The 26,843-nt window shown below is 36.8% G+C and overlaps 1 protein-coding gene across 1 annotated transcript in view; it reads left to right on the plus strand.

Annotated features, from left to right (window-relative positions):
• The window catches only part of MCF2 (MCF.2 cell line derived transforming sequence), a 179,639-nt gene that overhangs the window by 133,835 nt on the left and 18,961 nt on the right, over positions 1-26,843 (plus strand). Inside the window, exons 15-24 of the mRNA XM_062182994.1 lie at positions 3,295-3,332; positions 7,593-7,681; positions 9,145-9,211; positions 10,253-10,368; positions 10,477-10,546; positions 12,394-12,486; positions 18,221-18,313; positions 19,891-20,016; positions 21,821-22,042; positions 25,877-25,969. Coding sequence (XP_062038978.1) covers positions 3,295-3,332; positions 7,593-7,681; positions 9,145-9,211; positions 10,253-10,368; positions 10,477-10,546; positions 12,394-12,486; positions 18,221-18,313; positions 19,891-20,016; positions 21,821-22,042; positions 25,877-25,969 — 1,007 coding nt within the window. The remainder of the gene's footprint in view (positions 1-3,294; positions 3,333-7,592; positions 7,682-9,144; positions 9,212-10,252; positions 10,369-10,476; positions 10,547-12,393; positions 12,487-18,220; positions 18,314-19,890; positions 20,017-21,820; positions 22,043-25,876; positions 25,970-26,843) is intronic.

Genomic DNA, 26,843 nt, shown 5'->3' on the forward strand with positions numbered 1-26,843 from the left:
GCTCTATTTATTGGTTGTGTGACTTTGGATAGTTCGCATAACCTCTCTCAGCCTCAGTTTCTTTGTCTATAAAATAGGGACAATAATACCTATTGACTTTGAAGGGTCATTGTAAAGACCAAGTGTAAAAAATTGTAAACTATGAGTAGTGCTCAATGAACTGGACCACATCTTTTCTCTGGGTAAGGCTTCTTGCTTAGTAGTTCTCTAAAGGCTCAACTCCTTTCAAGGGTTCTTACAGCAGTGAACCTTATGTTGAGAAACAGAGGCTCTGCATAGCCTGTCCAAGACACACTCAAATCAGTAGTCACTCAAAAGTATGTTTTGTTTTGGGTGGTTTCATTTTTTTTCTTTCTGATATTCCTATTTAATGGCTTTGCACTTTCTTTCTGCAGTGGGAATTGGATACTCTTTCTTTCAAGCATGTAAACTTTTTTCAAAAGGTACCCATCTTTATTATATTCTTTATCACCAATACATTTTCTGAGTTTGTGTACATGTGAAAAACCAGTTTGGCATCTAAAACCAGCAACAACTCATTCTTGAATTCTGCCTGCAAGTAACTCTTTTCCTTTTGTGGTAACAGTCATTCACTATCTTCTCTTAGCATTAAACTGACCTTGGAAAATTACTATGTTAAAAGTAGATTATGCTACTAAACTGAGTATCTTTTATAAAAGGACCCATTGAAAAGGAAAAACAAGTAATGATGTCAAAGTGAATCAGGCTTTCTTTCCTTTGAGGTGCTTGTGTCTTCCACAATCCAACTATTTGTTGGGAAGGGCTTGAATTTGCTTCAGTTTAAGACTACCTAATGTATTTATGAGGAAGACAGCAGCTTAATGAATAAATGGCATGGGTGGATAAAGATTTTATTCATTATCAATCATCATTTGTGAATTAAATCAAATCATTATTTATGCTATAAATCTTAGTCATTTTACCCCATTGATCTGTGAATACTGAGGATTAGCAATCTATTCCACACAGCTCTGTAAGATTTTTGATTGCTAAGCCAAACATATAAGATTTGATCAAATCAAAACATGTTATTTTTTCATATAAAAGAGTCAAACTGTTTTTTTTTTGTTGTTGTTCTTTGATTTGTTCATTTTTTTCTTTGTATCAAAGAGAATCTTGCACCTAGGACAGTGCCTGACAACTACCAGGATGTAATAAATACTGGTTGAATTGGCTTTGAGTCCAGAGGGGATTTATGGAAGGATATTGCTAGTGAGGGACAAAATGTAAAATGGGATTTGAGCTCCTAAATCTCTGTCTCTAGTCTAGATCTTTCTCCTAAGATTCATACTTGTGTTTACAATCTGCCTCCCCTGACTTTGAATTCTCTATAGGCAACTCAGACTCAACATAACCCAAATTAACTCATCTCTGCTGTAGACCTTCTCTTCCTCATTTTGGTTAATAAAACAGTTATTCCAATAGTTACCCAAGCCAGGGACTTTGGGTTCTTACTCTCCATCTCTAATAGGTCAAAAACTCCTGTGGCTGTTTATCCCCTAAGTATCTCAAACCCATCTACTTCTTTCCAGCCCTATTGCCATCTTTACTGCCACTTTCCTAGTCCAAGCTAACATCATCTGTGGTCTTAACAACTGCAATAGCCTAATATTCCTGTCTCCCCTCTTTTCCTGTGTCTTACCTTGTGGATGTTATACATACTGTTTTCTCTCTGCAACACTCTTCCCTTCCTCCTCTCTTTCTGCTTTACTGGCTCCTACTCCTCAATAAAATAGCCTATCTTTAGGCCTCTTCCTTCAGGTAAGCTATTCTTCCCCATCTTCCTTCTCCCCACACCTCAGTTCAGGTAAGTGTTCATGCTATGTGATAACAAGCCATCCTGCATGTCTTCTCAGTCTAAGTGTAATTGCCCACTTTCTGTCTTTCTTGCTAGACTGTAAGCTCTCTAAGGGCAGGGACCATGTGCAGTTCATCTTTGTATCCTCCATACCAGAGCTGCACACATACTATAGGTTCTGAGATATGTTATTTATACTTACATTTTTGAAATAATTAGTACATCTTCCTTGCTTTTAAGAAAAATGATGTGTTTCTCTGAAGTTGCATGTACATTCCTTTTTGCACCTATCTCTTATTAAATGTGCAACAAATTAATTAGTAAAGCAAATAATTGTTCCCTAAGTTGCCTTTAGAAATAAGTTCAGATCTGTATATATCAGGTTATTTAAAGTGGGGGAAATATTGATATTTATTGAGAAATTGATTATGTATTATACTTCCCACCAAGTCATATATATATATGTGTATGTATACATATATATGTGTATATATATACACACAGACATATATAGATATATGATCATATCAGCACAAAGTTTACATATGAAAGTGAAATATAGAGCCAAGCCTCTCTCTGAGTATGCCTGACATTGGCCACTTACAGTATGGAGGAAAGGACAAAAAGTATGTTCCTTCCATGGACAGAAAGGACCCATGCAGCCTGTATGGGTGACAGCCTTTTCAGCAGCCCTGAAATTTGGTACTTAAACAATATAGTCTTTGGTTGCACCATGCCTTTAGCTTTGTAGAAACATCTTGACTTCTTCCTTAATAATACAGGGGCTCACCATTTATAAACTGAACACTTAAAAAAATAAAGATTAAAGCCTTGAATTTTGATGGCATTTTAACATGTATTGGAAACGTTTTATGTAGTGGTTAGAAACATGTATTCTGAAAGTAGTCTGTATGTATTTAAATACCACCTTGGCTTTTTGGACAAGATATTGACCTTAGTTTTTTACAAAATGGAGATAGATGGCATTACCTACCTCTTAGGGCATCTTTGAGGATTAGAAATGAAAATGCACTGCTAGGGCTTTAAACAGTGCCTGGTATGTAGTAAGTGCTAAATAATTGTCAGATTCTTTGATTACTAGGTTAAATTTAGATGTTTTTGGAAAGTCTTTTTGATCCAGTTAATCCTTCAGCTACAATCTGATTAAATGCTTACGTGTCAGAATGAACACTAGGTCTGCAAATAATAATGGTCACTCCTAGCCCTGTGCTCTGCAAGTAAGTGAATGTTTGATGCATGAGAGAATGACTGAATATTGTAGCAAGATTGTGCTCAGTAAGCTGAAATCATATAGATAAATCTAACTAATCACCATCTTCTATGTTGTAATTTTACTAATATAACCATGTTGGAAATTAATTCTCTAATTATTTAATAAATATGCATATGCTTTCTAATTCAAAGTGCTGGCTTTAATTCTGGTTTGAAATTCTTCTTTCGCATTTCTCTACCAGGGAAGAAGACATGGAGACAAAATCAGAGTGACTTAAAAGTAAATATCATTAATTAATTCAACATTGACTTTATTGCTATAGTTGCAGAACTGATGTGAAGGCTTACCCCATATTTTTCATTCACTAGACTAATACTCTGCATTTGAAAGCCTGTTTAATCTAAAAGAAAAAAAAAACTAGTGCTACATTGTGCCTAATTGCAGTGCTGGCATAGGAGCAGTTTCTCAAATCCTGGCTCAAATTCAGAATCATTTCTGTAGAACATCTGATATGAGTTCTAGCTTCTCTTCACCACCATCTACTCTCATTTTAATAAACCTAAATAAGTGTTGTACCTTATGATGGGAGAAGCTTTCTTTCATTCCTGCAGTATGAAGCATGGACAGAAGACAGGTCGTAATGAACCGGGCAGAGGCTAAGACATCCATTTGTTTCTTGAGATGCAAAGTAGTCCCCATCAACCTTAGTTTGACTTTCTGTGGCTTTACACAGCCATGTTCAATTGTAGTATAAAAATACTGAATGGACAATTCCAAAAACAGCCAACTGATAAATTTAAATAATTTTATGTCAATATACTATAATAATTATTCCATTTAGTTATTAACTGTTGTTAATATCTTCCTGGGTCTAGTATATAAATTAAACTTTGACATAGGTATGCATATGAGAATGTTTTCAATAATTTCATGGAAAATGGATAGTATAAAAATCTAAGCATGATTTCAAAATATTTTGCACCAAAACAAACTTGATTTTAATGCTATTTTTCATAAACCATTTAAAGTTCCCTCCTATGTATAAATAGAAAAAAACATAGTATATATAGGGTTTGATACTCTCCATGGTCTCATATATCCACTGGAGGTCTTGGAAGGTATCCTCCACAGATAAGGAGGGACTATTACACAGGATTCCTTCCTTCTCAGTTATCTATGATAGTCTGATATCAGCAGTGGAGAGCATCACAATAGCTGCAAAGCCTTACATTTTCTTTGTGTGTTCTTGATGGTAAATGAAAACACAAAGATATTTCCAAGAGGCAGTAGATTATAGTGAGACAAATTGTAGAGCTAGACTGCCTGGCTTTGAATGCCAGTTCCATCACTTACTGGTTGTATAACCTTGTATATGTTCTCTGGAAATTTGTTTCCTTATTAATAAAATAGTGATAATAAGGCCGGTGCCATGGCTCAACAGGCTAATCCTCCGCCTAGCGGCACTGGCACACCGGGTTCTAGTCCCGGTCGGGGTGCCGGATTCTGTCCCGGTTGCCCCTCTTCCAGGCCAGCTCTCTGCTATGGCCCGGGAGTGCAGTGGAGGATGGCCCAAGTGCTTGGGCCCTGCACCCGCATGGGAGACCAGGAGAAGCACCTGGCTCCTGCCTTCGGATCAGCGCGGTGCGCTGGCCACAGCACGCCAGCAGTGGCGGCCATTGGAGGGTGAACCAACGGCAAAGGAAGAACTTTCTCTCTGTCTCTCTCACTGTCCATTCTGCCTGTCAAAAAATAAATAAATAAATAAATAAATAAATAAATTTAAAAAATAGTGATAATAATAGAACACCCTCATCGTGAAATTCGTGGAAAGATAAAACTATCTGGCTAGTGCCGCAGCTCACTTGGCTAATCCTCCTCCTGCAGCACCGGCACCCCTGGTTCTAGTCCGAGTTGGGGTGCTGGATTCTGTCCCGGTTGCCCCTCTTCCAGTCCAGCTCTCTGCTATGGCCCGGGAGTGCAGTGGAGGATGGTCCAGGTCCTTGGGTCCTGCACCTGCATGGGAGACCAGGAGGAAGCACCTGGCTCCTGGCTTCGAATCAGTGCAGCGCGCCGGCTGTAATGCGCTGGCCGTAGCGGCCATTTTGGGGGTGAACCAACGGAAAAAAAAAAAGACCTTTCTCTCTCTCTCTCACTGTCTAACTCTGCCTGTCAAAAAAAAAAAAAACCTATCTAACATTTCTGAAATACTTCTAACAATGCATTGTGCCTGGTAGTGTTCTAAGGTTTTTAAATAACTGTTAGTAGGCTAGTGACTTTCCTACACTGATATACCAGGCCTGGTTATCATATTGTATAGCCAGAACTCTGATTTTCAAGAAAGAAGTAGGATAAATGCCAAATTTCATAGTCTTATCATGTTTTGGTTTTAGTTCCAACTCCTGATACTTTAGCATTCTTCTGTATGGGTTTTTTCTCTTGCATAAGCCCAGGGACAATATATGAGGCTATAGTTATATACATTTTCTTGGTGTGTTTCTAGCTAATAAACACAGTTCCAAAGTGCAGTCTTCCAATTCAGGTCAATTTGTGTAACCCTTGGTTATCTAAAAATATAAATTTGTGTTTCAAATCTTTCCACACCTGTGTCTCAGAAATCTTTAGAAACAGATGGTGCATACCTATCTTTTAGGTAGAGTATGATGTGTTTTTAGTCTTAATTATTGTGTTGTATGAGAATGAGAATGATTGGCGTATTCAACAGCCATAACCAATCAAAAAACGTCTTAGAAGAGGAAGTATGATAAAGTTGGCAGAGAGTGGACTTTGACACTTGGACTACACTATATTTCTTTTTTTTTATTTATTTGACAGATAGAGTATAGACAGTGAGACAGAGACAGAGAGAAAGGTCTTCCTTCCCTTGGTTCACTCCCCAAATGGCTGCTAAGGCTGGTGCTGCGCCAATCCAAAGTCAGGAGCCAGGTGCTTCTTTCTGGTCTGCCATGCGGGTGCAGAGCCCAAGCACCTGGGCCATCCTCCACTGCCTTCCCGGGCCGCAGCAGAGAGCTGGACTGGAAGAGGAACAGCCGGGACTAGAACTTGGCATCCATATGGGATGCCGGTGCCACAGGTGGAGGATTAACCAAGTGAGACATGGCGCTGGCCCAGACTACACTATATTTCATCACATATTCAGTATGAGACCTTGCCCATGTCACTAAACCTCTCTGAGCCTCGGTTTTCCTATATTTAATATGGGGAAAAGAATTCTGTATCTTGCTCAACTGCTGTGAGGATTAGATATAATGATGTGGGCTGGCGCTGTGGCTCACTTGGTTAATCCTCCGCCTATGACACTGGAATCCCATATGGGCGCTGGGTTCTAGTCCTGGTTGCTCCTCTTCCAGTCCAGCTCTCTGCTGTGGCCCGGGAAGGCAGTGGAGGATGGCTCAAGTGCTTGGGCCCCTGCACCTGCATGGGAGACCAGGAGGAAGCACCTGGCTCCTGGCTTTGGATCGGCACAGCGCTGGCCGTGGTGGCCACTTGGGGGGTGAACCAACGGACGGAAGACCTTTCTCTCTGTCTGAAACTCTGTCAAATAAATTAAAAAAAAGCATCAAATTAAAAAAAAAGAGACATAATGATGTGTGTTAAATACCTAGGATTGTGCCTGCATAATATATAGAAAGTTATAATAAATGTTTTTTCCATATATATTTTTAGTAAGTGGGTCACATTTTGGGAAAATATTATTTAACTGCTAGATCATGTACTTCATCTACTTCATCTTAGGTTCCAGGTATCACAAAGTAATGCTGCATTTACTTGGAGGTCATATTTTTGTTTAGCAAAACTGTTCACTAAACCTGTGATCCCAGGCAGGAACTTCAAATCTTTCTGAAGAACAAATGCCATCACAAATCTCATGCTGTGGACTCAGTAGACTAGTCCAGGTCCTTTAGAGTCTGCAAAACTAAGCCACAGTTTTGGACCAGGGAGGCCACTCATAGCAACAACTGGCCTGGAGGCAGAGACTAGACATGTACAGGTTACAGTTATTTTGAGAAGGAATGGATACTTCTCAGGTCTTAGCAGACCCTTAGCACACCATTAGATCTTATTATGTTCCAGTTTTGAAATGGCAGTGAGTCATTAGGAAGAGGATCAATTATGTTTTGTGTCCTTGATTAAAAACTTCATGAATACATGTAATATTTTCTAGACAGTTTTCCATGAAAAGTCATTAAGGCTAAAATGCTTATTTGGTTATTTAATAAATAAATTTTAGATGTCTGGAAAATCAACTTTTTGTGAATTGACCTCACTTCCCTATAGTGCAAAGTAAATTCAAATTGACATATGAAATAAATTCTAATTAGTATCTTAAATCTGTCCTCTTAGGCAAGTAAATTTTTTTGCTAATACATATCAAAGTTATTTTTGAAAACAATAATAATGTTGTTTCTCCATTTATCTACTGAATTAGACCCCAGAATAAACTTAATTTGAGCTAGATAGCCCCGAGGAAGAACCATGTCTACAGAAATGGTAATTTAATGCTTATTTTCATTGTTTCAGATTGAAGTGGTGCATGATTGTCTGGAGAAGAGAAGTTCTGATCAGTCCTCCAGTTTGGACAATGACAATGGCTTGGATATTTTAAAGAAGTATCCTTTATTCATTATCATACACTTATATATGTAATTCACCTGTAGGAGTCTCTAGTTCCTTGTTAAGTGCAATGTGATTAAAAATTTGAATTTATAACATGAAGTTCTACTTGGTGTAATAAAAGAGCACTGGTTGAGGTGTCAGAAGTCCTGGACTTAGGTTTGGCCAAGCTATGGTCTGCTTTTGTGACTTAAGGAAAATTAGTCTTTTTCAGAATTTCCATCTCCTCTATTTGTCTTCCCCCAGGTTGGAAAGGAAGTTGAAGGTTTATTGATTATTTAAAAGCTTTTTTAGTTTGATTTATGTATGAGTAAAAAAACATATTTAAGATATACCATGTGATGCTTTGGTATATGTATATATTAATTAAGTAATTACTGTAAGCAAGTTAGTATATCCACCACTTCACAGTGACTTTTTTGTGGTCAGAATCTACATTCTTTGTAAATTTCCAGTATATGGTATCATTAGCCATAGTCCCATGCAGTACATTACATTCCCAAAACTGATTCATCTTAGAACTCAAGGTTTGTACCCCTTCACAAACATCATCTTTAAAAAGAAAAAAAAAGAGGTGAAAATGAATGGGACAATGTGTCAAATACTTGAAAGGATTATATAGACATATTTAATGTTATTTTATAGATGTTAAAAATAATATTTTTGCTCATTTTAAATTTTTGTTAACATTCTAGACATAACAATATTCATCTTTTTAATCTTATATCACAGAGTTAAAGTAAGCCGTACTTTGTAGCAAGTTCACACATACACAGTATGCATTCAGACTTTAAAATGCTAAATGCTTTAAAATATAAGAAAAAAGAATAAAAGGCCAAAAGTGGAAGTCAAATTAAAAAAGGTTACATATATTGAAAGAAAGGAAATTAATTTTATTTATCTGACAGTTGGAAATCACGTTGAAAGAAAAAGTTTTTTTTTTTATTTTACAGAGATGGCAAACAACATTACTATACAAATTCAAGTTTGATCTACACTTGGAAAGAACAGTACAATGAATCTACTACATGCTTTAGAAAGTTTCAAAACATTGTAGGACGAAGGAAAAGTGATGCCTCAAATGTAAATATTATTGGTTTGAGAGAAAGAGGATACTAAAGCTCTGAAATTGTGCTTTAGGGACAGATTTTATAAATTTCTAGCAATTGATTCTGAATCTTAGTGAGTAGAAAAAAAAATTCTAAATTCTAAGTTGTTAGTAACTCTAGAGCACTCCTCTCCCTTTCTTTAAAATGTTAATTTAAAGAATTTAGAAGGTGGTAAGTATCCTAGGAGCCATAAAAAGGGTTTCATATTTTGATGATAAAATCCAAACCATTGAAAACTCCTGTGCATTAATTATGTTTGCCATACACAATTTATAATGATGAAAATTGAAACATTATTAGATACTTCTCAAGTAATAAAATAACTGATAAATATGGTATTTTCATTGTAGGCACGTCCTAAATGAGTTGATACAGACTGAAAGGGTATATGTTCGAGAGCTGTTTACTGTTTTGTTGGTAAGTGACTCAATAGCTCTCCCACCTTTTTTTCAATGAACCCTTGCTACATTCACTAGAAAATGTTTGGGGCAGTCTTCTGTTTCTGTGTCCTTCCTTGGTTGTCACTCAGCAGCAGCGGGCATTTCTCCTACTGTTAGAGGCTGGATGTTGTTAAAACATGTGTGTTTTTGTTCTCTCTCCATAGTCGGAATGGTTGATTCAGAATTTATTACAGAATAGAAAAGTTGCTCTCTTAGGGATACAGAAGATTGTTATAATTATTCCTAGGGTGCTAATTTAGAGATGGTGATATAAAGAACTGAGATTAGAAGAGAAACAATTATTTGATATAAATACCATGGTATTAATTTGGTCTGAAAAAATCAAAGTTATTGCCAGTTTAAGATGTTGATAATATACAATATAAATTTTCATACTTAGTTTGTACTTTGTTTTCTTCTTTTTTCTAAAAAATAACATTTATTTATTTATTTGAAAGGCAGGGTTACACACACACACACACACACAGAGAGAGAGAGAGAGAGAGAGAGAGAGAGAGAGATTTTCCATATGCTGGTTCACTCCCCAAGCGGGTTTAATGACTGGGGCCAGGAGTCCAGAATTCTATACAAGTCTCCCACATGATTAGCAAGGGCCCAAGCACATCCTCTGTTTTCCCAGGCACATTACCAGAGAGCTGGTTTAGAAGTGGAGCAGCCAGGACTTGAACAGGTGCTCCTATGGGATGCAGGCAGGGCAGGCGGGGCTTAACCCATTGCACCACAATACTAACCCCTCTACTTTGTTTTCTATGCCACAAACTACCCTGCAGGTTACAGAGCTGTCATTTTATTCTGCCCATTGAGTAAAATACTTTGAATTCCTTTTCTTGAACTTCTAAAAAAAGAGGCATGTGTAACTTTGGGAACTAGGAGATTTAAATATTAAAATTGAAACTGTTTTACCCATATACATTTTGTTGTGCTGACACCTTTTATGGCCTAATCAGATGTTAATGTAGATATATCTTAAATGGATAAGTGTATTTATTTTGTATAGGGCTACAGAGCAGAGATGGATAATCCAGAGATGTTTGATCTTATGCCACCTCTCCTGAGAAATAAAAAGGACATTCTCTTTGGAAATATGGCAGAGATCTATGAATTCCATAACAAGTATGTACTTGCCAAACTGAATGTTCATTTTGCATGAAATTATTTAAAGGGCTATTGATCACTTTATTATATATCACACAGATTTTTTTTTGTCTGATATGTTTGCAGTGTTTTCATGAGCAGCCTGGAAAACTGCGCTGATGCTCCACAAAGAGTGGCATATTGTTTCCTGGAAAGGGTTAGTTACATTATGCTTTTTAAATATAAATATTTGGGCTACCAGAATAGTAGGATGAATTTGGAGATAAGGCAGATATTTTTTAATGTCTCTGTTTTTTAAGAGGACACATCACTACAGCAGATATTTAATGCCAAAGTAGGCTTTGTTGCAGAAACCAAGGCTTTTGTGGTATTGCAGTGCATACATGTGTATATAGCACTCATTGTATTCCATGGTAGCAAAATACTTCCGTGGCTCAGCTCATGACCACTAAGCCCTAGGTGGTCCTAGGAATTTAGGGACTGTTCTGGCAGGAACCCAGTTGGGAATATCTTTGTAAAATCATTCTGGACTTGATACATTTTTAGCCTGAAAGATGCCTTGGTGTACCCATTATAATACATATAAGTCAGTGTCCAGTCTAGCTTGGCTTTCAGCCAGCAAAGCATCTATGACAGGAAGTCCACAAAACAGAGAGCTGTCTGTTCTTATTCAACAAAATCTTTCAGGTAGGCTCATTAATCCATGTCCCCAGAGTTTGCTTAGTATAACTAACTTCCTCAGTAGTTATCATACTTTTTCCCACTAGAGATTTCTCTCAGAATGTTTTTTGCTTGTCTTTTTCTGCTTATCTAGTTCCTCCTCTTCCAGAAAGGTCAGTTCTGTCTTGATATGGGAATCAATTTGATAGAGGAATTGCTGAAAGTTTCAGAAGAATTATCTTACCCCAGAAAAGGCTTATGAAATGAGAAGTGAATTAGGCTAAGAAAGAACTGTGTGTCATTACCTTTCTCAAGATGTTCTATTGTTAAACACTTTTGAACTTTGGCCAACTTCTTTCCCAACTTCCTCAGTTAACAGCAGCCTATCTTCTGTTTAGAGTCTGCAGTATATAAAGACCTTGCTAATCACTGAGGATATTAAGTTTACTCTGAATCTTTGCATATATATGTGAATTCGCTTTACAACTTGATGAAAAAGTTCCATGGAACCGGGTTCATATCCTATATATTGTATTCCTCATTAAATTTGTACTAGTAGTACTAGTAGTGGTTTAATTCTTGGAACTAGTAGTGGTTTAATAAATGCTAATGATGACATATTCATTCATTCAATACACATTTATTGAACACCTATGCACCAAGCACTGTGCTAGGCAATATGAATACCACATCTAAGATCATTCAGGTAGTAAAATGGGGAAGCCATTAATTGTGTACAGAATGAATTGCACTATATTAGAGGTAAACAAAGAGAGCTGTGAGAGTCCAGAAGAGGAGCATCTTATATAGACCAAGGGTATTAACAATCGTTTTATAAAAATGATGACTCATGAAATGAATTTAAAGGATGAGTAGGAAGTAGCCCATTACAGGAGATTTAGAGATAGATGATTTCAGGGAAAGAAAATAGCATGAGCAGATGTCTAGATTATGCTACAATGATGATGTCCCAGAGTAACCAAGGACTACAAGCTCTAACTTTGAAATTAGCTATAATTTCATTCATTGGGGGAACCAGGAGACTAATAGCATAGAAAGGGCATGTTAGTACTACATTAGTTTATGGTTATAAAAAAATAATAGCCATTTTTATAGTTCACTCAGAAAAGGCTTTTCTCCCTCAAACTCTCAAGCTTGGTTGTTCTGAAATTGTGTAGATGATTAAGCGTCCAGGCACCATGTCCAATGAATGTGCTGTACTTGGAATATAAAGAGGGCTCCTGACAAGCTGCCAGTAGAGAAGGCCCTTTAGGTCACATTTTCTATATTGCTTGGCCACACTCATTCTTCCTCAACCTTTCTTTATAATAAAAATTTGTATTTGAAAATTGGTAATATGTCTGAATTTGTTCTTTATCACAGAAGGATGATTTTCAGATATATGCAAAATACTGTCAAAACAAGCCCAGATCAGAGACAATTTGGAAGAAGTATTCAGAATGTGCCTTTTTCCAGGTATGGTAGTTATTCAAGTATTGCATATACTTTTTTGGGATGTATTGGGATATTTATTCATAAATTCATTTTTTATTTTAAGTTATCTGAACATATAGGTTAATGAGCAATTCTACCCTTCACAAGACATATACCCGTGCGTATTTTCATATATTTATTACTCCCCAGAGGCAATCCTTTTCATTGCCATTAGTTACTTCTGGTACTTACCTCAATATCTCTAAAAAACATGTTTATCTTATTTGCTACCATGGAAGATGAGGATTTAGTTCTCCTTTATTACCCCTCCATCCCCAATACACATACATACTTCTTTTACTCCAAAGCTTCCAATAGTTATATTGTAATTTTTGTTAGATTGCTATAATATGTTAAATTTTAAGACTATGTAATTATCTTTCAGATGAATCATATGATGTAATATGGTTGCTTTCTTTACCTTTTGTTGTTCTGGCAATTATTTTTTATGCACTTAGTTTTCTATATACTCACCCATATTAGGCCTCAACCTCTCCCCGCTGAGGTAGTCATAAAAATGTCTTCCTGTACATTTAAATATATTTAATTTTCTCTGAATTTGATTTTCTTGAAGAAATCCCTTCTGGAGATTTCTGATCTGCTTGTCCAGGCTCACTATGCTTTCTGAGGAGCTATCAGCTTGGGAACTTGGTGAATCTCATTTTTAAAAAAATTATTAATATAAAGAGAATAAATTTCAGGTATTTCATAAGTATAATTACTATCTTTTTGTATTCTCTATTAATTTCCACATATTAGAGAAAACATCTGATATTTGTCATTTTGGGACTGGTATATTTCACTAAGCATTGTAGTTCCCAGTTGCATTCATTTTGTTGCAAAAGACAGGATTTCATTTTTTATGGCTGAGTAATATTCCATAGTGTATATATACCACTTTTTTGTTCAGTCATTGATTGATGGATATCTGGGTGATTCCATATTTTTGCTATTGTGAATTGAGCTTCAATAAACATGGGGTTAACAAATACTCTTTCACGTGCTTATTTAATATCTTTTGGGTAAGTTCCCAGGAGTAGGATATGGTATATCTATTTTCAGATTTCTGAGGAATCTCCATACTGTCTTCCATAATGGTTGTACTAGTTTACATTCTCACCAACAGTGTATTAAGGTACCTTTTCCCCCACATCCTTTCCATATTTATTATTTTTTTTTGAAAGATAGCCATTCTAACTGGGATGAGATGGAACCTCATTGTTGTTTTTATTTGCATTTCCATGATGGATAGTGAGCCTGAGCATTTTCTTGTGTGTCTGTTGGCCATTTGAATTTCATCCATTAAAAAAAATGCCTGTTCATGTCCTTTGTCCATTTCTTAACTGGATTGTTTGTTTTGTTGTAGTTGAGTTTCTCGAGCTCTTTGTAGATCCTGGATATTATTCCTTTATCAATTTTACAGTTTACAAATATTTTCTCCCATTCTGTTGGTTACCTCCTCACTTTGCTGAGTGTTTCCTTGCAGTGCAGAAGCTTCTCAGCATGATGTAATCCCATTTGTCTATTTTTGATGTGAATGTCTGTGCCTTTAGGGTATTTTCCAAGAAGTCTTTGCCTATGCCAATGTCTTGCAGAATTTCCCCAGTGTTCTCTAGACATTTGATGGTATTGGGTCATCGATTTAGGATTTGCAGAGATTCCCCAATGTTTTCCTCTAGTAATTTGATGATATCATATATCATTTATATGCTTGACCCATTTAAGTTGATTTTTTGAATAAGGTATAAGGAAGGGTGTCTTCTTTCAGACTTCTGCATGCAGAGATCTAATTTTCCCAACATCATTTGTTAAAGAACTGTCTTTTCTTCAGGGATAGATTTTAGCTCATTTATCAAATGTTAGTTTGTTGTGGCTGTGTGGATTGATTTCTGGGGTTTCTATTCTGCTCCATCTACATGTCTATTTTTGTGCCAGTACCAGGCTGTTTTGATTATAACTGCCCTGAGTATGTCTTGAAATCTGGTATTGTGATGCTTCTGGCTTTGTTTTGGCTATTTGAGATTGCTTTAGCTATCGAGGGTCTCTTGTGTTGCCATATGAATTTCAGAATTTTTTTTAGATTTCAGAATGTACTTGGTATTTTGATTGGAATCACATTGAACTTGTAAATTGCTTTGGGTAGTATGGACATTTTGATGATATTAACTCTTCTAATCCATGGACATGAAAGATTTTTCCATGTTTTTGTGTCCTTTTGTGGCTTCTCCTATTTCTTTCTTTAAGGTTTTATAGTTTTCATCATAGAGCTCTTTCACCTCCTTGTTTAAATTTATTCCAAGGTATTTAAATTTTTGTTCCTATTGTGAATGGGTACTGATCTTAACATTTTTTTTCTCAGCCATGGAATTGTCTGTGTATGCAAAAGCTATTAATTTTTGTGTGTTATTTTTATATCCTGCAGCTTTAGTAAGCTCTCTCTTAAGAGCTCCAATAGTCTCTTAGTGGAGACCTTTGGTTCCCCTATATATAGGATCATAAAATCTGGAAACAGGGATAATTTGAATTCTTCCTTTACAATTTGTATGCATTTGATTTTCTTTCTTACTTAATGGGTGTGGTTAAAACTTCTAAAACTATATTGAATAGCAATGATGAAAGTGGGCATCCTTATCTGGTTCTGGATCTTAGTGGAACTTTTTCCAAATTTCCCCCTTTCAATATGATGCTGGCTGTCTGTCATATATTGCCTTGATCATGTTGAGGACTGTTTCTTCTAGATCTTATTGGCTTAAAGTTTTTTTCATTTAAGGATATGCTTCATCATGACTGCTGTTAAGGCTTTCCAATGTCTTTTTTATTTTATGTTTTAAAATCTTCATTTCTAATATTTTAGTTTGGTTTCTCTTCAATATCTCTCTCTGCAAAATTTTTTATCCATGTCTTGTTTGGATTTGTTTAACTCATGTATTTACTTCTTTGTGTTTTTGAGGAATCTTATGATCATTCTTTTGAATTCCTTTTCAGGCATTTCATCAATATCTTTGTCCTCATATTCTAATATTGAAGTGTTATATTCCTTTTGGGGAGTCACATTGTTTTCCTTGTTTATGTTTCTTGTATTTATTCATTTATTTTTAAGCATTTGTAGAAACACTTTTTGGTTTTATTTCCTCTGATGACTTTTACCTTTGAAATGTGCCTCTGTGGCTTAGTGGAGTGTCTGCTCCTTCAGTGGATATATAGAAGTGTATATTGGGTTGGGCTAGTGAGTTATTTCTAGTTCTGGAAAGTGTGATAAGACTCCAGGGTGGCACCAAGCTGGGTGTGGTAGATCTCTATTGTCAGCAGTGGGGAGGGTATAATAGCATTGATTCCAATGATCACAGTGTCACTCCCTCTCTGTGAACGTGTGAACGTGAACCAACCACCCAGGGTCAGTCCATAATGCTGACTCCCATAGGCACTTGAACCATATAAAGGATGTGTGCACTCCTCAGTGTGGGTATGGAATTCTGAGCCTCTGAAGGCAGACACAGTGATTACCCAAAGACCCACCTACACCCTATTGCACCCCCTATCACATGGTGACAGAATTCTCACAGTCACAGGGAGCAAGGGATCCATTCTCAGCCCCACAAGAGTCCCCTGACCATGGAAAGAGCCATTTCATTTCCAGAGCCAACTGCCTAATCAATGGAGGTTGATTGATGTCCCACTTTAGCAAGTCAAGTCTGGGTACCTTGATAGAATGAGGGAAGGGGAGTACTTCATGGGCCTAAGTGGATTCCCTGCCCCCTGCCAACCCTGCAGGCCAGAATCAAAGTCAGTGGGGGCCATGGGTTTATCATTCTGATAAAATTTTCTAGTTTCATTTGAGCCACAGCAGCCTGTATTCATCTTACTGAGATGGTGTTTCCTCCCTTCTGGTTGCCAAGTGTCTTGCTGCAAAATGATCTTGTTTCCCCCAACCACTGGCTATGGGAATCACTGGTGATGTCCTTCTCACCGCTGCATGATTGTACTGTTCCTTCAGCTCCATAGCTTCTCTTTTTTTTGTAGAATTTCTACTGCAAACTTCTCTCCAACTGTCTCTTGGGAATGTACATTCTCCCCTTTTGTTCTGTTATCTTCCTGTGGTCAGAATCAGCTTGTCTTTTCTTATTCAGCCATCTTGGATTTGGTGAATCTCATTTTCGGGATTCTCTTCACAAGTCTTTTGTATAGGTTCTCTTGTTTGCTAAGTGCCATGTCTTTATCTTTTTTGTTTTACTCCCTTCTTTGGTGAAACACAAAATCCTCCAATAGTTTTAGTGAGAAAATGTGCATGGTAGCCAAAGGTTTTGAGAGCTTGCATGTCAGCAAATGTCTTTCTTCTACCCTAACCTTGATTGCTAGCTTGGGAAGGTATAGAATTCTAGCTAAACAATAGTTATCCTCAGAATTCTGAATGTTTCCATCATTTGATTATTGGAAATAATGCTAGTATGAAAAGCTTTGTATGGTTTCTTTTGCAGGCCTGCGTTATTGTTTCTCTTGGCCATATACCCGGGAACAAAATTGTCAGGTCATATGAACTCTATGTTTAACTTTTGTGAGGAACAGCTGGACTCATTTCCAAAGTTATTATACCATATGCATTCCCACCAGCAGTATGAAGGTACTGGTTGCTCCACATCCTCATCAACACTTGTTACTTCCTGAATAGACTTTCTACAACCATCCTTTTTGAAACCCCACCTTCATCTGCCAGTTTCAACAATTTCGGAGGTGCTTAGTGTCTTTAGTCCCTCAGTTTTTGTGGAGGTGTGGGAAGAGATGTTCTAGGACAAAAATTGAGTTGTTTCTTGGCATCTGAGATTCACTTTCCTCCAATGTGTTCAGTTGTTCGTCACTTGTCAGTTTGATTTTCAGTTACAAATTTGCCAGTACTTTCTCCTTTCTCATCTTTCTTTTTTTGCTCCCCTCCCTGTGAAAACAACTTTCCCATCATCTTAGTTGAATTTCATGAATGAGAAGATCTAAATGTGTGCATCAGATTACTTTCTTTCTTCATTATTTGACAGTTCTTGTTTGAATTATATTATACATTGGATTATATATATATTTATATCCAGTGTAAGGACCTGGATGTTATTCAGGTATCTTCTTCTGAATCCCTTTATGTTCTTCTGAACTACCTATATGCACATTTCATTGTAACCAGTCTCATCTTACCCTAATTTGGAGCCCTACAATATTCCTTGGACTCAACTTTATGACCTTTATATTTATAGTGGCAATGATGAAATAAACTACCAATTGATAAGAACTGTGTTTGCTTGTGAACCTAAAAAAATCTTTTCATATGCAGTCCGATTTATATTCAGCATTAGCCATTTCTTTTCTAGGCCCTGCACCATTGTGCTGTCTTTTAATTTTCTTGGATATATAGAACAACTTTTAAATCATGTTAAGCTACAGTCATTCTTTCCTTTTTCACCTTTTCAGCATTCCATGTCAATGTGAAATTGTATGTAAAAACTCTTTATTCTTTCAAGTTCTGGGATTTCTTGTTTTCTAATTTCTTGAAATACTGTTTACTGTAGTTTTTCAGGTGTACTTTGTCTTAAATTTCTACACCATATGTAGAAATATTTCTGATAAATTTTCTTTGAGATATAAAAACATTCAAGCATTGATTTTAACCAGTGAACAGTTGACATTTTCACAGGTACATGTCTCATTTAAATTTTTGATAATTATTTTTTAATGACAGGAATGTCAAAGAAAATTAAAACACAGACTTGGTCTGGATTCCTATTTACTCAAACCGGTGCAACGAATCACAAAATATCAGTTGCTGTTAAAGGTAATTATGAGAAGTATTCATTTCTTTCTCTACTTACATTTACATCTAAAAGACAACAGCCAATTAGAAACTACTAGAAATGGGTAGACTCAATGACTGGGAAGGCTGGAGTTAACAGTAGAATTAGTACAGTGTGCTCCTTTGTTTCACTGTGGCTGTGCAAATACCATAGGCATAGATGTCAGGCTCAGAATATCTGATGTTATATCTATGTAATTGTCCATGTGAGTTACATTGATTTATGCATAATATTTTATCCAAAACTTCTAATATTATTAAAAAGAAATGAGCAAACATGTATCTCTCATACTTTTGAGACTGTTCCATAGGGACCTTCTTAGTGAAAAATGAAAATGATACTTCTCCAAGCATAATCTGAAAATATTACTGAAATCTTAAGTATAAATATTGTATTAAGTATAAATATAAAACTTAAACAATACTCATTTAAAATATATTTTCACTGTGTTCTCTGCTCTATTAAACATGAATAAATCATGAATAATACAAATTTTTATATGTAGAGCACAAAAATCAGATATAATTGCTTTAAAACTAATCTCTAAATGTCTAATAGCTATTGTTCTTCAGTTCTAAAAGCATTGGCGTTGATTACCCTTTGTTTTCTATGTTCTGTCACTATTCTTTTCCATTTTTGACGTTATTATTTAATGTTGTAGCTATGCGACAAAAAGCATATGAATGAAGTTACTGCAAAAAAGACAATAAAAACAATATCTTTGGATTCCTGTTTAAGCTGTTAGCCAAAAATTTATTCACTTTTAAAAAATTTATTTATTTATTTGAAAGGAAGATTTACAGAGGGGGAGAGAGAGAGAGAGAGAGAGTCTTCTATCCACTGGTTTACTCCCCAAATGTCCACAACGGTGGGAGATAGAACAATCCGAAGCCAGGGACCAGGAACTTTGTCCAGGTTTTCCACACAGGTACAGGGGCCCAAGCACTTGGGCCATCTTCTACTGCTTTCCCAGGCTATAGCAGAGAGCTGGAGCTGAAGAGGAGCAGCTGGAATATGAACTGGCACCCATATGGGATATCGGCATTGCTGATGGCAGCTTCACCCATTATGCCACAGTGCCAGCTCCTAAAATTTATTCATTCTATCATTCTTTTTTTTTAACTTTTATTTAATGAATATAAATTTCCAGTGTACAGCTTATGGATTACAATGGCTTCCCCCTCCCATAACTTCCCTCCCACCCACAACCCTCCCCTCTCCCGCTCCCTCTCCCATTCACATCAAGATTCATTTTCAATTCTCTTTATGTACAGAAGATCAATTTAGTATAAAGATTTCAACAGTTTGCACCCACATAGAAACACAAAGTGAAACATACTGTTTGAGTACTAGTTATAGCATTAAATCACAATGTACAGCACATTAAGGACAGAGATCCCACATGAGGAGCAAGTGCACAGTGGCTCCTGTTGTTGACCCAACAAATTGACACTCTAGTTTATGGTGCCAGTAACCACCCTAGGCTGTCGTCATGAGTTGCCAAGGCTATGGATGATATCTGCCTATATTATGTTTAATTCTTGACTTCTAATTACAGGAGCTATTAAAATTCAGCAAGGACTCTGAAGGAACTACTCAGTTAAAGGAGGCACTTGACACAATGTTGGATTTACTGAAGTCAGTTAATGATTCTATGCATCAGATTTCCATAAATGGCTATGTTGTAAGTAGATTTTTAATAATTGCTGGAATTTCAGAGGATAAGCTTGTCAACATCACTTTATTCTCCTGCCTGAAATCAATTGAGAAATAATATACAAGAGGCAGATAAATGGAGATCAAAATATCTGCATTATTTCTGATAATGCTAAATGGAGAATTGGCTTCAGATCAGCTGCCAAGGAATTTGTGACATTCTCCTTTTCCCTGACAGCCTCCTCACCAAATCAAAAGCTAGGGAGATTTTACATGAAGGAATGTCTCATTCAGCTAAGGAGATGTATTGTCCTACAATTGCTGCTTTAGAAGAATAGATAAGGAAGAAAACTATGAGATCTTTGGACTTTGCAGCCTCTAACAGATTAACCATCTAGTAGGGATAAGTACCAATCAGGATTGAGGAAAAGATAGGGCAAGTTATCCTAGGCAAAAAATCTCCACAAAAATAGAATATGAAGTAAGGAAAGAGAAAGGTTCTATTATCCCTAACTCTCACAATACTTTTGTACCTATGCATTTATGTTTTAATGTAAAAGATGTAGTTAATTTTTTATAAATCTTTTATTTAATGGATACAAATTTCATAAGTACAGCTTTAGGAATATAGTGGTTCTTCCTTGCATCCCCATTCCTGTCCCATCTCTTACTCCTCCTCCCATCCCATTCTTCATAAGATTCATTTTTAATTATCTTTATATATGGAAGATCAACTCTATACTAAGTAAAGATTTCAACAGTTTGCATCTATACAAACACACAAAGTATAAAGTACTGTTTGAAGACAAGTTTTACTGTTAATTCTCATAGTACAGCACATTACGGAAAGAGGTCCTGCATGGGAAATTAGTGCTCAGTGACTCCTGTTGTTGATTTAACAATTGACACTCTCATTCAGGACATCAGTGATCACCCGAGGCTCTTGTCATGAGCTGCCAAGGCTATGGAAGTCTTTTGAATCCACAAACTCCATCAGTATTTAGACAAGGATTTAGGGTAAATTGGAAATTCTCTCCTCCCTTCAGAGAAAAATACATCCTTCTTTGATGACCCGTTCTTTCCACTAGGATCTCACTCACAGAGATCCTTCATGTGTATCATTTTTTGCCACAGTGTCTTGACTTTCCATGCCTGAAATGATCTCGTGGGCTTTTCAGCCAGATCCAAATGCCTTATGGGCTGATTCTGAGGTCAGAGTGCTGTTTAGGTCATTTATCTTTCTATGAGTCTGTGGTGTGGCCTGCTTCTCATGTTGGATCATTCTCTCCTTTTTAATTCTATCTATTGTTATTATCAGACATTGGCCTTACTTATGTGATCCTTTTGACAGTAAATCCTATCTATATGATCAGTTACACACTCATATGATCACTTTAACATGTAAGATGGCATAAGTACCACCCAGCTTAATGGGATTTGGAGTCCCATGACAAATTTTTAGCTCTACCCTTAGGGGTAAGTCCATGGGGATGTTCAAGTCATTGCTTCTCATAGTGTCAATTTCACTTCTACAGGTTTCCTTTTAGGTGTTCTCTAAGTTGTCACACATCAGGGAGAACATATGTTATTTGTCCCTTTGGGACTGGCTTATTTCACTAAGTATAATGTTTTCCAGATTCCTCCATTTTGTTGCAAATTACCAGATTTTGTTTTTTTTAACCACTATGCAGTATTCCAAGATGTAATTATGTTTTTTAAAAAATCATAAATTATGCTTCAGTGTTTTAGTAGCTCAACCTGAACACTAAAATGGTGACATCAGTGATCTGAATATAACATTTTACTAATGTGTTTTGATTTTTGCATTCTAGGGAAACTTAAATGAGCTGGGCAAGATGATAATGCAAGGTGGATTCAGTGTTTGGATAGGACACAAGAAAGGTCCTACAAAAATGAAGGATTTTGCTAGATTCAAACCAATGCAACGACATATTTTCTTGTATGAAAAAGCGGTTGTTTTTTGTAAAAGGCGTGTTGAAACTGGAGAAGGGTCTGATAGATATCCATCCTACAGTTTTAAGCACTGTTTGAAAGTAAGGTGATTTCAATTATGTAATGTAATAGTGTTTAATATGCATGCATGCATATATATGTGAACACATGTATATATATTCCAGGTGGTATGCTCTTTTGGTTCAAATTAGTAGTTTTTATACTTCATCTTCACATTTCTTTGTTTTGAAAACACTTAAGTGGAAGTCTTATGTGTAAGTCGGATAAAGCTTGAAAACAGCAGTGAGGCAATGCAGAGCTTTCATTCCTTTCCTTTCCTCCATCACTGGAATCCTGTGCATTCCTCAAGGGGACTCCATAGCATTCTTTTTTTCTTTTTCTTTTTCTTTTTTTTTGACAGGCAGAGTTAGACAGTGTGAGAGAGAGAGACAGAGATAAAGGTCTACCTTTTTCTGTTGGTTCACTTCCCAAGTGGCCGCTATGGCTGGCGTGTTACGGCGGGTGCACTGCGCTGATCCAAAGCCAGGAGCCAGGTGCTTCCTCCTGGTCTCCCATGCAGGTGCAGGGCCCAAGGACCTGGGCCATCCTCCACTGCACACCCAGGCCACAGCAGAGAGCTGGACTGGAAGAGGAGCAACCGGGACAGAATCTGGCGCCCCAACCGGGACTAGAACCTGGGGTGCCAGCGCCGCAGGCAGAGGATAAGCCTAGTGAGCCACGGTGCCGGCCTCCATGGCATTCTGTTTGAAATTATGGAGAGTATTCCATTTACTGTTTCACTCCCCAAAATACTGGGCCTATGGTTGGAGCCAGGAGCCAGAATTCAACCCGGAGTCTTTTATGTGGGAGGCAGGACCTAACTGCATGAATTACCACCTGCCTCCCCCCAGTTCTGCAGTGGAAGGAATCTGGAATCAGGAACGGTAGCCAGTAATAAAATTGAGGCACTCCAAACTTGTGTGTTAACTACTAGGCAGAATTCTTGTCTTAACTGCTTCACTGATGAACCCACAGAAGCGTTATAGCTTCTTTAAAATTCTGTTTTCATCACAAATACTCAGTTGCCCTTGATACTAGCAGTCCACCTCTAAGCCCCCAAGTCACTAAGGATCTTTTATGTCTCTAATGCACTTTGATTGAGAACCAAAGGTTCAGATCTCTTGCTGTCTATATACCTATTCCTTGGGAAGGTACTTTACTTTCATAGACAAGCTTGACCCAAATTTTTTTGATTCATATTTTACTTATAGGGTGACCCAATTACTAATTAGAGTAGGATTTCTGACTTGTACTGATTTTCTGTTTCACCTTTAATTGGTCACAGAAATAGGCATGCCAACAGAATGTTTCTTGAGTACATTAAAGTAAGAAAAGACTGATATGAGAATGAAGTCATGAGAACAAAGTCATGAGAATGGGAGCTACAATGATTACCATGGAAACGGAGGGTGGGATGGATGTAAGAAACATTTCAATGGAAGGTAGACATATGGGCTTGATGACTTAGTACAGGAAGTAAATAACACCTGACATTTGAAGGAAGAAAATCTGTCCAGTTCTTTGGTTCCTCCAGGAATGCCTAATATCCTTGCTAAAAAAGATTTGTTAATGACAATGATGCCTACAAAGTTTCAGACTAGAATTCCTGGGAAAATGATGGTGCCCCCAACTCATTTGAAAATTAAGGGTATTTCTTAGGCCTCACTGTGCTTACTTCCTTTTCTTTAACTATCATGAGATTCCAGCATTTAGCAATTGCTAGCATCTCCAGTTACTCTGTTAACCAACAACAAATAGGATTGTTGGTTTCAGAGCCTATCTTTGATAGAGGAAAGATCAATGCAAATAGTTTACTGCTAAGCAACTTCTCTCTGACTTTACATGGATTCTTACCTCGCCTACATCATACTGTGATGAAATCTTTTTTTTTTTTTTTTTTTTTTTAATTTTTGACAGGCAGAGTGGACAGTGAGAGAGAGAGATAGAGAGAAAGGTCTTCCTTTTGCCGTTGGTTCACCCTCCAATGGCCGCCGCGGTAGCGCGCTGCGGCCGGCGCACCGCGCTGTTCCGATGGCAGGAGCCAGGTGCTTTTCCTGGTCTCCCATGCGGGTGCAGGGCCCAAGCACTTGGGCCATCCTCCACTGCACTCCCGGGCCACAGCAGAGAGCTGGCCTGGAAGAGGGGCAACCGGGACAGGATCCGGCACCCTGACCGGGACTAGAACCCGGTGTGCTGGCGCCGCAAGGCGGAGGATTAGCCTAGTGAGCCGCGGCGCCAGCGTGATGAAATCTTTAGGCCTCGCTATGTACTTTCTAATAACCTGGTGCTGCATTTTAACTGGGCTGCTAATGCTCAAAGAAAAGCCCTAAGGCCACAGTTAATTAGATAGAGAAATCTGATATCTCTAGATTTCTCGGTTCATACATTTATCATTATCATATATTTTTTAGTTGTCTAACATGTGCATAGTGCTTAAGATGTGTCAAATATAATGACTAGATTTCAAGTGCAACTCAAAAAAGTCGATTTAGTCAATAATCTTATACTACATGTTTATAATGAAAAGCAATAAACTATTGCAATTCAAATAAGGGAAATGGTAGAAAGCAAATTCATATTTTAAAAACTCATATGCATTTAGTGTATGCTATTTAATCCTTATTTCAACTCTATGAAGTAGGTATTCTTCCCATTTTGTAGTCAAAGAAACTGTGGTTCAGAAAAGGTAAACAATTTGCATCATGACATATAGCTAGTGAGTGGTAAAGTTGGAATTCCAACATAGGCCTCTTTGACTCCAAAGCCTATGAATTTTCTAGCTCACCATGCAGTTAAGGTAAGAGCATGCCATGGGAAAAAACACTTAATTTTTAAAGATTGAATGAAATATTATTATTAATTTTAAATCTTGGTGTTTGAGCAGCAGTAGATAAGTTAGAGTTGTAGTGTAAGAATATAAAGATATTTGAGACATCTGAATTTAACTCTTGACTACATCTAGGGTGTATGTCTCTGTGTAGACTCTGTGATTCCTATATTGCTTACCTTTTCCTTGACAAGGGCATCTCCCTTCCACTACCTTTAATGCATATCAGCTCTCACCAAGGTCTTTTAGGGGGCTCATAAATTGAACAGACTGAAATATTCCTCTGTATAATTTGGTAGGAATTGAAAGAAAAGAGAAAAGGCAGAAAAGAACCAAAAAAAGAATGATTGAAGTTGTTCAGAAAGGATTTAACCAGGTCATTAGCAGCAAATGAAAGAACATGGAAGTGTTTATGCTTTGCACAATCATATGGAAGAGAATAAGAGCTGTGGTTATGGAAGAAAAAGTGCATTAAAAGTTTCACTGGCTACAAGAAGATACCACTGTCCCATGACAGATGATTTGATTTCTTAGAAAGCAGAGGGATTGGTGGAAATAAAGGTTTCTTCTTTACCTGGCAGGTTCTCCTCTGCCCCATAAACTGGGTGTTTGTAACTTCCAGGGCTTATGTAGACATAAGTAACATTTTGTAACTTTAACTGATCTAGCAAATAATTATTTAAAATAACCATTTAATGTTGGGTGGCATTTCTTACTGATGTTTAATTAATTCTGTGTTTGACAAAATACTTTGTTTTAATAATGTACAGTTAATTTATAAAGAAATTCAATCTAAGATAGGCTACTTGGGTTTTTATATGTAATACATTTGTGTCAAACACTGGATTGCAATGAGAACTCAAAGTGAATAGTTCAATATAAACACTTTTGTTCATGGTTGTACTTATCATGTCATGTTTATTGAATATAAATTACGTATTTTTCCCAAATTAAAAATTCTGTTTCATTTAGAATATTATAGGATAGATTTAATGAAATTTCATATTCAAATAAAATGCTTATAAGAATGTTGACTTATTTATTGTAGATGGATGAAGTCGGAATCACTGAGTATGTAAAAGGTGATAATCGCAAGTTTGAAATCTGGTATGGTGAGAAGGAAGAAATTTATATTGTTCAGGTTGGTTATTTGAAAGTTATTCTAGAAACACTAACCTGCAGAAAGCTAAAAAATTCTGAATTTGCAAACATGAATAATTTAGGTGACATTTGAAAAGTTCTTATGCTTTTTATGTAGGTAATTTGAAAATCATGTTTTTCTTAGTTGAGTTATGCCTATGGTATTCTCTAGGACTTTAAGTTTTCAACTGTTAATATACCTGGAGAGTTATCAACAATATCTTACAGCATGGCAGGTGCTTCTCTGTCACCATCAAGTTTCTCAAGTTCCAGGAAGGAGTTGCTCTTGTGCTCAGTATTAAAAGGATACCTGATTATAAGACATGGAAATGTGACAATTCAGAACAGCTCCCTGCTTCTAATGAATATGCATGATTAAAGTCCTGGCCAGTTGTGTTGGAAGGTCCAACCTGTTTTAATGAAGGGGAAACAAATCAGAACATTTCAAGAAGATGTTGTCATCACATATTCAATTAGTAATTGTAGTGACTTGTGATTGGTCAATGTGCTGTAATGTGCTGAAAATGCTCAATGTTTTTGTTGGTTTTAATTCTGTACTAGGTGACTAGAAACCACACAAATACATTTTCTTGTGTCGCTTAGGGTAATGAGCTTTATATCATCTAAAAAAGTTATCTTGTAAGGAATAAGATATTTAAGACTCTTTCATTAGTCATTAAGATTATTGTATAATGGATTTTATTTTCAGGAATACCTGCAAGATCTTATTTTTATCTCATGAAAATTAAACATAAAATATGTTTTATTTAACTTAAAAAGATTTATTTGATAACCCAATGTTGTGGCACAACAGGTTAAGCTGCTACCTGTGATACCAGCATCTCATGTGGGCGCTAGTTCAAGTCCTGGTTACT

The sequence above is a fragment of the Lepus europaeus genome, chromosome X (assembly GCF_033115175.1).
Source record: "Lepus europaeus isolate LE1 chromosome X, mLepTim1.pri, whole genome shotgun sequence".
NCBI lineage: Eukaryota > Metazoa > Chordata > Mammalia > Lagomorpha > Leporidae > Lepus > Lepus europaeus.